This window comes from Monodon monoceros, unplaced genomic scaffold, assembly GCF_005190385.1.
Source record: "Monodon monoceros isolate NGI ecotype Baffin Bay Population unplaced genomic scaffold, NGI_Narwhal_1 Super_Scaffold_9, whole genome shotgun sequence".
In the NCBI taxonomy this organism is placed as follows: Eukaryota; Metazoa; Chordata; class Mammalia; order Artiodactyla; family Monodontidae; genus Monodon; species Monodon monoceros.
In genome coordinates, this window is record NW_021703786.1 from 13,379,161 (window position 1) to 13,390,017 (window position 10,857).

The 10,857-nt window shown below is 57.5% G+C and overlaps 1 protein-coding gene across 1 annotated transcript; it reads left to right on the plus strand.

Annotated features, from left to right (window-relative positions):
- Nucleotides 1-4,720: 4,720 nt before the first annotated feature.
- Nucleotides 4,721-9,922, plus strand: DLX3 (distal-less homeobox 3). Its single transcript, XM_029213005.1, has 3 exons — nucleotides 4,721-5,266; nucleotides 6,307-6,497; nucleotides 8,072-9,922. The coding sequence occupies exons 1-3, from the start codon at nucleotides 4,942-4,944 to the stop codon at nucleotides 8,417-8,419; spliced, it is 864 nt and encodes a 287-aa protein (XP_029068838.1). The 5' UTR covers nucleotides 4,721-4,941; the 3' UTR covers nucleotides 8,420-9,922.
- Nucleotides 9,923-10,857: the final 935 nt, after the last annotated feature.

Here is a 10,857-nt window from a genome sequence, read left to right on the forward strand (position 1 = left end):
GCCATGTTTGGTTTGTGCAAATCACTGATTGTGGTTTGTGCACTTTTCTGCATAAATTTTATACTCCGATGAGAAGTCGAAAAAAACAGGACACATCCTCTTCCCCATCAAGCACCCCCTCTCCCTGGTGTTCTTTCTCTCAGAGAATGGTCCCAACTTTCCACACAGTTGCCCAAGTCAGAAGTTGAATGTTATTCCCTGCTGTTCCCCGCTCCTTGTCATTCGCAGCCAAGCACTATCACTCTACCTTCTAACCATGTCTCAAATTCACCCACTTCTCTTCACCTCCACTGCCTCTTCCTTAACCCAGACCCAGCTCTCCCCTCTCCTGTGCTTCTGCAGCAGCCTCCCAGCCTCCAATCTTGTCCTTCTGAGTCAACCCCACACAGCTGCCAGAGGGACTCTTCTGGAATGAAAATCCCATCTCCCCTGGTTAAAAACTTTCAGTGATTTCCTAAAGCCTCCAGATGAAGCCCACCCTCCTGCTCTGGAGTCCCAGGGGTTCTGTGTTCTGGGGCTCTGACTCCACTCCAGCCCCAGCACTATGCCCCAGGAAGTCTCACTAGCCTTTGCACAGGCTTTTCCCTTGGCAGGGAACCCTCTCCATCCCCTCATCCCTGCTTTTCCTGGCGGAGGCCCACACATCCTTCAAGCCTCAGCTCAGATATCCTCCCACCTCCACAAAGGGTTTGGGCCCCCTTGGGCTGTCACAGCAGCGTGTGCTGCCCCCATCCCAGCACATACCACACTCACTGTAGTGAAACTGGCTGCCTGTGTATCCACTTCCCCCACTAAACCTTGGGCTCCGTGGAGGAGGCCACTGTGTGTGCCTTGTTCACTACTCCATCCCCAGAACCTAGTATGGTAGAAGCTCAGGAAGGATTTGTTGGATGGATGAAAGGACCCCAGAAAGAAGAAAAACACCCAGGCTGCAAAGTGCTGAAGGCCTGGGGTGGATCTCCAAGGGAGCTGGTGAAAAGGTAAGGGGAATTTCCCCCTTAAGAGACAAGAGCTCTAGAATTAAACATCTTAGAACATCAGAGCTTGAAGGGACCTCAGAGGCCATCTAATAATCCACTTTTTTTTTTTTTTTTTTTGCGGTACGCGGGTCTCTCACTGTGGCCGGAGCACAGGCTCCGGACGCGCAGGCCCAGCGGCCATGGCTCACGGGCCCAGCCGCTCCGCGGCACGCGGGATCCTCCCGGACCGGGGCACGAACCCTCGCCCCCTGCATCGGCAGGCGGACTCTCAACCACTGCGCCACCAGGGAAGCCCCTAATAATCCACTTTTTGATTTATTCATGAGAAACCTAAAGGAAGGAGCCACTGGCTGGACAAGGACGGGTGGGAGGAGGGAGAGGCGGCAGCTGCAGAGTAAGGCAAGGTGATGGTGAAAGTGAATATTTAGTGTTGATAGGGCTCCTACGATAAGTAAAGATAACATTCCTTCTGGGTATGTTGGTGGGGTCCCACAGGTGGCCCGCTTCCCAGGTCTCCCCAGTAGAGCTGGACTCGCCTCCTCACAGTGACCACTAGATGGCGCCAGCTCACCAGGCAATGAAGAGAGCAAGGGCTGGCCGGCTCACCCTCTGCTTCCATCCTCCTTCCTAAGTTCCTCCCCTCAGACCTGGCGCTCTGTGAGACCAGCTGTTGCGGCCGTGCCCACGTGGCATAATACTTAGGCTTCAGGGAACAGCTTGCTTCAACAAGGTACCTGTTTTCATGCCAGAGAGAGGGTGGGCAATGGACTCTGACCTGGGCATTGGCCAGCACTGCCTCTTCTCCCTCCCACCAGCCTCCCAGAGGCACCTGACTGACTGCCCCTCCATCACCCCTCCACCAGGGGCAGGACTCTGGCCAGACTGACACCTGCTCATCTTGTTGGCTCAGGCGAGGTGCAGTGGGTGGCACTGGTCCCACTGTATCCTCTGGCAACCTCGTCACCCTGAGCTGGCAGGTGCCAGCCCAGTGGCTGGTGGCTTCAGTCCTGCTGGTCTGACAGGCCCCTTTGGGGTCATATGGCCCCATCTGGGAAGTTGCTTCTGCGCTAGAGTGGGACAGCTTGACGCCGGTGCCTGCTCCATGCCGCCCCTTTTCCTAACCCCACAAGCATACCCAGCCAAGATGATTCAGCCCCTCTCCAGTATTAGGGAGTCTCAGTTATTCATTCAACAAACATCTACTGAGCACTGAGGTTGTGTGTGCCAGGACCTGCCCTAGGTAACTGGAAGATAGTAGTGAACTGGACAGATGCAGTCCCTGGTGTCCTGGAGCACAGAAGGCAATGGGGCACCAGATACTAACCTCACATTACCAGACAATTGTTTAATTGCTCGCTTAAGTCCCTAATGCTGCAGTTTTAATCCACTTCTAGAACTCTTGGACTTTCAGAGCAGAATGCAGCATAGAAATTATCCTAACATAACCCACCATCACCACCACCCTTTCATGATTCCAGGATTCCGGACTCCCAGCCCAGTGCTCTTTCACTTTACTCAGGAGCGGCAGTGAGGAGGGAAGGGAGTGAGGTCTTTGTGAGAACCGTGTGAGGAAGATCGACTCTGCTTTCTCTGAATTACCTGGCCCTTCTCTGTCTCAGTTGATGGATGGATGAATGAATGAGCCCCCGAGAAGGGGCTTATCCGACGCTTTGGAGAGCTGGGGGCTCCAAAGCAGGCCCTGCCTGCCTCCCCCGCTCTCATCCTGGGAGGGGGAGCCGGCCTGCCCAGTGCCCTTCCTGCCCCCAGCGCCGCGGGCTTTCTAGGCGCCCTCTTGGCAACAGAACAGAGGGCATCCAGAGCGGGTGGTAACTCGCCCCGCCACGGGCTCGGAGCGGCGGGCGATAGGCGCTGGGAGGACGCGGAGATAGACAGATAGCTCTCCCCTAGCCCGCCCCCCGCCCCCACCTTTCCCACGTCTCCCCGGAGCCACCTGGACCTGGCAGGCACTCCTGCCCCTCGGCCCGCGGACCGTGGCCCTCTGTCTCAGCCAACGGCAGCTCTCAAAGCCCTTAGAACCCTGGCAGCCCGCCCTGGCGGTCTGACTTTGGCAAGGGGCACAGAGCCCCCTGCACGCTTCTCTACCGGACAGTCTATGAAGGAGACCCTTCCTCGGGGCTGGGCGAGACTTGGGGAGGCCGCAGAGGCCAGGACTGACCAGAAGGTGGAGCGCTGGCACTGCGTGTCCCTGGGACGCGTCAGCCGGCCAGGCAGGGAAAGGGGACAGGAGAAGAATTGACGGGGAGCCCTGCGTGAACGTTATATGCAGCGAGGAAATGATATTTGGAGGAGCTCCCCCTCCCACCACCAAGAAAGGCAGAGAAACAGAATTGAGAGTGGGATGGATAAATGCGCTAAAGCGTTGGGAACAATTTGGATGCCCTAGAGGCCTGGCCTTGTGGGCTAGACAGAACTAGGAGGTGGGGGTCCCCAGGGAGCAGAGCCTCTTCTTCAGAGCTTTCTTGGGGGGAGGGGGTTCAGTGGAGCATCATGGTTCCCAACTACCGGAGATCGGGAAGGTGCTGAGTTTTATGTACATAGGTTTACAACGACACATTCACACACAGACACCCCATCCCATGGTCCTCCACTCACACTGCTTACAGCCCCCCCCATATACACTGGTACACTTTCTCACACTCACACTCCTGCACTCACATACATTCTCTGCATGTAAATGAACTCTGTATCTACTGCGGAACACTTGAAATCCTCCCGTCACACACCTCAAGTACACCCATCCCCTACACCTGATCTCTAAAAATGCCCACACTCCCCCAGTGCTGTCTCAAATACACATAATCTGCCCCCAAACTTACCGAAGCACACAGATATCCAGCCTGTGTCCCACCCATCCTCATGGGGACCCCAGGTTCCCTGTTCCCTCCAGCAAGCCTAGGCCATCTCTGAAAGTTTTGGAGATAACTTTAACATTGCCACACACAGGCTGTGCACCTCCACCCTCTCCATAAGCCCCTCATCCACACACCTGCCTACCAGGCCCTCTCCAATAGGACCCTCCCTGGACCCAATGATGACTTTCATAGGCCCAGGGCACTTTTGCCTGATGGGCCCCTTCCTCCATTAAGAATATATATTTTTAAATTACACTTTATGACTGCATTGCTGTCAAGACAATAAATATATTAATATACACTCAACCATTTTCTTCAACCTAAAATGTTCTCCTTTCTTCTGATTTTAAAAGAAATTAGAACATTATCAGGAGCCCTGGGTCCTTCTACTTTGGGCGTGTTTATCTGCCTGTCATTTCCCCCCCCACACACACACCTTGGAACACCTTCCTCCACAAACACCCAATAGGCAAATTCCCCTCCTTCTCTGTCGCACCTGAGCCCACATTCCACCCACAGCCAGAGAGACAGACAGACTGAAGGATCCTGGGGACTCTACAGATAGACACCCTCCTCCCACTCTTTCCTTCAGAGACACTGGGGGTTTATCTGGGCTGAGGGAGGGACCCACAGGAGGAGGAACAGAGGGGTCTGTGTGAGTGTGTGTGTGTGTGTGTGTGTGTGTTGGGTAACAACAAAGAATGAGAGAGAGAGAGAGAGAGAGAGAGAGAGAGAGAGGAACCAAAGAGCTCAAGAGCATGTTTTGCCTGGAAGGCAAGACTTGCAGCCAATCAGAGCGCTGGGGCCTCCCTCCGCGACTCCACTATTGAGTCTATAACCGGCTGGCCGGGCGGAGCTGGTAGCATTTGACTGTGGCTTGGGACGCTACAAGAGGCGCGCCGCGACCGCCGGAAGCCCGGCGACGGTCTAAGCGCCCCTCGGCCGAGCCTCCCCAGAGACGCTGCCGGGACCTCCCCTTGCCCTCCGGACACGCACCCCCGCCTCGTCTCCTCCGCCTCCCCCGCGCTCCTGCCGGTTCCGGCGCTCCGGCCGAGGCCAGCCCGGGGGGTGGCGCGGCGCCCGCCAGGATGAGTGGCTCCTTCGATCGCAAGCTCAGCAGCATCCTCACCGATATCTCCAGCTCGCTCAGCTGCCATGCGGGTTCCAAGGACTCGCCCACCCTGCCGGAGTCTTCCGTCACTGACCTGGGCTACTACAGCGCTCCCCAGCACGACTACTACTCGGGCCAGCCGTATGGCCAGACCGTGAACCCCTACACCTACCACCACCAGTTCAACCTCAACGGGCTTGCAGGCACGGGCGCGTATTCGCCCAAGTCCGAGTATACCTACGGAACCTCCTACCGGCAATACGGAGCCTACCGGGAACAGCCACTGCCCGCGCAGGACCCAGGTGAGGACCACAGGGTCGCGGGAGAGTGGGGGACACGGGGAGGTTCCCGAGCGAGCGAGAGAAAGGCGAGGAATTGGAGCGGAAATCTAGGGAGGCGCCCCGGGTAAGAAATGTACCTGTCCGAAGTTAGAGAAGGTGGGCTAGATGACCCCCAGAGGGGACAGACGACCTTCCAGTCCCGAGACTGCGCGCCTTCGGGGCGTGGTGCGTGTGCGGCGCCGTGGTCCTGGGTGAGGATCCGGGTGAGCGAGGCGAGGACGCAGGGGCTGTGGATGTCAGAGAACCTCCTGCTCCAGGTGCTCTCCGGGCACTTCAGCAGGCGGTCCTCCATCGGGCTGTAGAGGGCTGGCGGGTAGGCAGCGGGCGCTGGAAGCTCTGCGACCCCGCTTTGGATCTGGGCTGGGGGGGGAGGGAGAAAGGTGAGGGGGACACGGAGAGAGACCCCTCAGAATTACCGGAACAGGGAAGGAAGCAGCAGCGGAGAGTGGAGAAACTGAAAAAGAGAAAAGTGGAGTCAGCGTAAAAGTGGAGAGACAAAGTGAGAGAAAGGACACAAGAAAGGAACAGAGGAAAGGGCGAAGGAAGGAAAGAAGAAGGGAGTCTGATGTGTCTGCAACTTTTCGGAAAATCTAAAACTATGCTAAAATAAAAAGTTTAAAGAACAATAAAGGAAGGGAGGACGGAAGGGAAAGAGGGAGAGAAGCGACCGACAGCGTGGTGCGGGTGACAGGGCGGCGGGCAGACGGTGGCGGGAGCTGCGGAGAGCGAGGCGGCGGCCGTGCGCGTCCGGTGGTAGCTTGGCGCCGGGACCGCGGTCTGGGGGCGCGGAGCTGGGAGCGGCGGAGCGCCGCGTCGCGGGCGGCCGCCGGCCCGGCACTGTGGACGCAGCTCCCACCCGGGGCGCCGGCGGCGGAGCGAGCAGCCGGGAAGTCCCGGGGTGAGTAGGTGGGCCGGAGGGTGGGGTGTCCCGCGGGGCCCACGAGGGCCCCGGGGTCGCAGGCCGAGGCTGAGCCGCCCACTGCCCCGTGCGTTGCCCTCAGTGTCCGTGAAGGAGGAACCGGAAGCCGAGGTGCGCATGGTGAACGGGAAGCCCAAGAAGGTCCGAAAGCCGCGCACGATCTACTCCAGCTACCAGCTGGCCGCCCTGCAGCGCCGCTTCCAGAAGGCCCAGTATTTGGCGCTGCCCGAGCGCGCCGAGCTGGCCGCGCAGCTGGGCCTCACGCAGACGCAGGTCAGTGGTGGGCGGTCGAGGGCCGCGAGGACTCGGTGGGGCCCCGCGGGACCCCGGGACTCCCCAGGCGCTGCTGAGCCTAGATGGCCTCTTAAGTTCCCCTCAGGGCCTTGAAACCCTTGCCTGTGGGTGGAGGGACCCCCAGATCTCAACCTCTGTTAGAAGTTTGTGCATTAGCACGTGTACAGGCGTGCATATTTGTGAACCTGTGCGACTGAGCCTCTCACAAGGAGAGGTGGCCTCCCTGTACCCCAGAATTGACAGCTCCCACAGGCCCCCAACAGTGTGGGTCACTCACAGGGTTGGTTACTGATAGGAGTCTACACCGTGTCTCCCCCCAGGCTAGGCATGTGTGTGTAAGAGGTGTACATATACGTGTATTCATGTATATATTTGCACACAGGCTAATGGATCTGTGTACATGTGGGAAAGCACACTTAAGGAGTGAGACCTTTCAAGGGTCACTGTGCTTATAGATGGCAAGGCAGATGTACTTGACTGGGCACAGGGGTGAGTGCATGTACAAAAATGTGTGCTTGTATCAAAAGATTGCATTCCTGCTCAGCACCCAAATGCTCCACCCCTTTGTGTGTGCCCGGAGCCAAGAGCAGAGTTTCCCCACAAAGGCGGACAGGAACTCAGAGGTGGGACTCCCCCACCCCCAGTCTGTCCCTAAAGCCCCCAGCAGCCTGTCACTGCTCAGGGGAGGAGTGGCGGACGCCTGGCTCCCTACAGGTGTTGACAGACGGGCCTGGGTTGCGGCTGTGTGGGGCCTGGTCCGCTGGGAATCTGGGTCACCCGGTGAGGAGCTGATTCATTGTTTGTACCAGTCATGGGGTGGAGAGCAGCAGGGGGAGGGGGAGAAACCCCAAGGGAAATCTGGGGAAATCATGGCTCACCTGCTCTCGAGTCCCCAGGTCACCCCCATTAGCCAGCCCTGGAGGGCTCCTGAGTGTGTGAATGTGGGTGCTCACCTTTGCAGGGTGCTTATCTGGCTGTATCTGTGCATGTGTGTGTCTTTATAGCCTGGTGTCTCGTGTGTGAAGTTGTGAGTGCGTACGTTGCCGCGCATGGAGATGCTTATGTGGGTGTGCATTTGTCTCTGTGTATCTGTGCACCTCTGCTTCCGGCTTTCCAACGTGAACAAAATACCACAAACCGCCCATCTCCCACCTGGGCTGCCTTTTCTTCAGTGCTTTACTATGTCAGTAGTATGGCTGGCTGTTCTGAGTTCTTTATTTGTCTTAACTTATTTGAGCATCATAATAACCCTAGGACGTAGGTAATAGTGCTGCCATCATCCCCATTTTGTAGATGAGGAAAGCAAGAACCAGAGAGGTTAAGTAACTTCCCCAAGGTCACACGCTTTGGACCTAGGCAGTCAGTAGTTCCTGGCCGAAGTTCTGTCCCCGACAGAAAAAAGATGCTGGCCTGGGGGTTCGGGTGCCTGGGTTTTGCCTGGATCTCGTGTGACGGTGGGTGCTGGCCTTGCCCTCTCTAGGCTGGGTTCCCCGATGGGTTTTCACTCAGCGTTCTGCGAGGCTAACTAGCTCCCCCTTTCTTCTCTGGGGCAGGTGAAAATCTGGTTCCAGAACCGCCGCTCCAAATTCAAGAAGCTGTACAAGAACGGGGAGGCGCCCCTGGAGCACAGCCCCAATAACAGTGATTCCATGGCCTGCAACTCACCACCGTCACCCGCCCTCTGGGACACCTCTTCCCACTCTACTCCAGCCCCCGCCCGCAGCCAGCTGCCCCCGCCGCTCCCGTACAGTGCTTCCCCCAGCTACCTGGACGACCCCACCAACTCCTGGTACCACGCACAGAACCTGAGTGGACCCCACTTACAGCAGCCACCGCCTCAACCAGCCGCCCTGCACCATGCCTCCCCCGGGCCCCCGCCCAACCCTGGGGCTGTGTACTGAGCACCCACCTGGCCTGAACTCTCACGAAGGAACCCCAGGACCAAGCAAAAGGCGCCTCCGTCCTAGCCGACACTCAGGAATCATCGAGGAGCACAGGGGAAAGGACACCCCTTTCCCCCCTTCCCTTGCCCCTTCCTCCAGGGACCCAAGAGCTTCCAGATGAAATTTGCATGGACCAAGGATGCCCCCTGAATTTCCCTTCCCCTGCCTAGACACTGGGGTGCCCCTCCAGATGTTTGGGAACTTCACTCCAGCTGGGACAGCTGTTTCCCTTCTGCTCCAAGAGCCTGGATTGGCTTTAAATGGCTCATCACCTTCCAGATTCTAAAACTTAGTACCGAGTCCCTAGACTGGATTCCTTGGGCACTGGGGACACCGCGGAGCGTCTTCAGGTCAGGCCTGGGCTGGGGCACCAGGCATTGTGGATTCTGGGACCTGCCAGGCCTAAGGTCCTGCCATGGGGACCTGGGCTGCCCCTTAACTGAGCATTCCCTCTGCCAAAAAGACATTGAACCTTGAGACTGGGACTCAGGGTGGAGACCTCAATGAGCCCGCCCTGAACTTTTAGCCCTCATTTAGGGTTTGAGGGTTAAACCAAAGAAAAGCCCCCAAGTAAGGGAAGCTTTTAATATTTGTGGCTTTAGAGAGAACTCAAGGAGCACCTCCCCTCCCCCGCTTTGGTCGGAGAGGAGGGGTGGATCCCAGGCATCCTTCCCGAGGACCCATTTCTTCTTCCATGTACAGGACTTTGCACAACTTTGGTTTCAAAAGCTGTTGAAAAACAGGAAGACAAAGGGCATTGTTAACAGATAGGACCAATCTCCCCTGCGTGGGTGCCTCTGCTCACCCGCACCCCACCTATTCCTCTCCTCCAGTAAGTTGGGAGTTTTGGCGCCAAACCCCAAATCTCCAAGGCAAGACAAACCCCCAAACACCCCCTTTCCGGTGGCCTTGGAAACAGATAATTCCCACCAAGACGGAGAATGTCGGGTGAGGTGCACGGGGCACATGGGAAGGGTTATAACTCGGTGCCTTTAGGGGTGAGGGGGTGGCTGTCTGAAGGGTCAGTGGCACTGCCCCTTCCTGGCCCAGACGCCCCCCAGAGCTAACTTTCCTCCACCCCTGATGTGGTCGAACATCGAAGAAAAGGAGAGGTAGAAGACTGTAGCTATATATATATATATATATAGTATGTATTTTTTTTTAAAGCAACAGAGAGAAGCAGCCTCCTCCCTACTGTGGTTTCCTATTTATGTGGCCCTTTCCTCCTGGATGTACCTGCCTGTGCCTGTGCGTCGTGAGCTGAGAGAAACAGATGTGGGCTCCGGCTGGATTTGGGTTTGTGGGAGGCGCAGGCAAGAGGAGAGACGTGGTGGATCTCGAAGAGTCCCACCCCAGGGGTAGAGGAACGAAGCCAAGTCCCACCCCCTCCCAGCCTTCTCATTTCTGCTTTCTTATTGGACCCATCTTTATATATAACATTAATAAAAAAGAAGAAAATAACCACTGAGCTCTTTGAACTGGAGGCTAGAGGCAGGCAGCTCTCGGCGGAGGGCCGGGAGTTGGGGAAGGTGTCTGGTGGGGAAAGCCCTCTGAGCCTCCAGGGTCTCCTGGGGGAGTCAGAGCCCTGGGGACCTAGTGCTGGGGCTCTGGGCTCGAGGACTGGGCTGAGCTTGGCGCCGGGTAGTAGGTGCTTCTGACCCCATGGCTGCCCCCACGGTCTGGGGAGTGGAGGCTCCCAGCCCTTGGCCCCCCTGACTCCACTCTGCTTGGTGGCTTGGCGTCCCCTGCCAGCCAGCAGCCCTCCGCCACTGCCACCGGGTCATCTCAGGGCTGCTCTGTGATCTTGGGCTCACACGCAGACACGCTTGCACACGCGTGTAAACCGCCTGCCTCCATGCCCTGGCCCCTCACCCTCCTGTCTATCCCTTTCAGCTGGGGGTGAGGGTGAGGCCTCAGGCAGGGGGAACGCCACTGGTCCCACAGCTGGCAGGGACCCCAGGCCACTGGGATCCAGGCTGGACCATGGAAACAGACAAGGGTTTTCCACGTTGACCTTCCCTGGGAGTGCTCGGGCCCTGACTCAGAGCCCTCTTGCTGCTGCGGCTGCCGGCCTGGGCCAGCAGTGCCGCCACCCTCCTCTTCCAGCTGCCAGACTCTGGGGACAGAGAGCTGGAGGTGGCAGTAGGAACGGAGGGGTGTGTGTGTGAACAAACATCTTGGCACAGATGGGAGACAGCGTGAATGCACGCACACGCTTGTGAAGCCACCTCTCTCGCTTATACACACACGTACCAAGAAACGCATCTCTCTACCATCACACATACACGGACTCCCACCTCAGGCAAACGTGTTGCCCTCTGAGGCCAGTACACAGACCCAAACGCACACCTGAGACATGGTAGCATCACACAAATATACAAATCGTACATTCCAGG

What these genes read in the sequence shown, in the direction of transcription:
- DLX3 (XM_029213005.1), top strand. Translation starts at nt 4,942, where the DNA reads ATGAGTGGCTCCTTCGATCGCAAGCTCAGCAGCATCCTCACCGATATC. An exon ending in ACTGCCCGCGCAGGACCCAG is followed by an intron (nt 5,267 to 6,306) that starts GTGAGGACCACA and finishes CGTTGCCCTCAG; the next exon opens with TGTCCGTGAAGGAGGAACCG. An exon ending in TGGGCCTCACGCAGACGCAG is followed by an intron (nt 6,498 to 8,071) that starts GTCAGTGGTGGG and finishes TCTCTGGGGCAG; the next exon opens with GTGAAAATCTGGTTCCAGAA.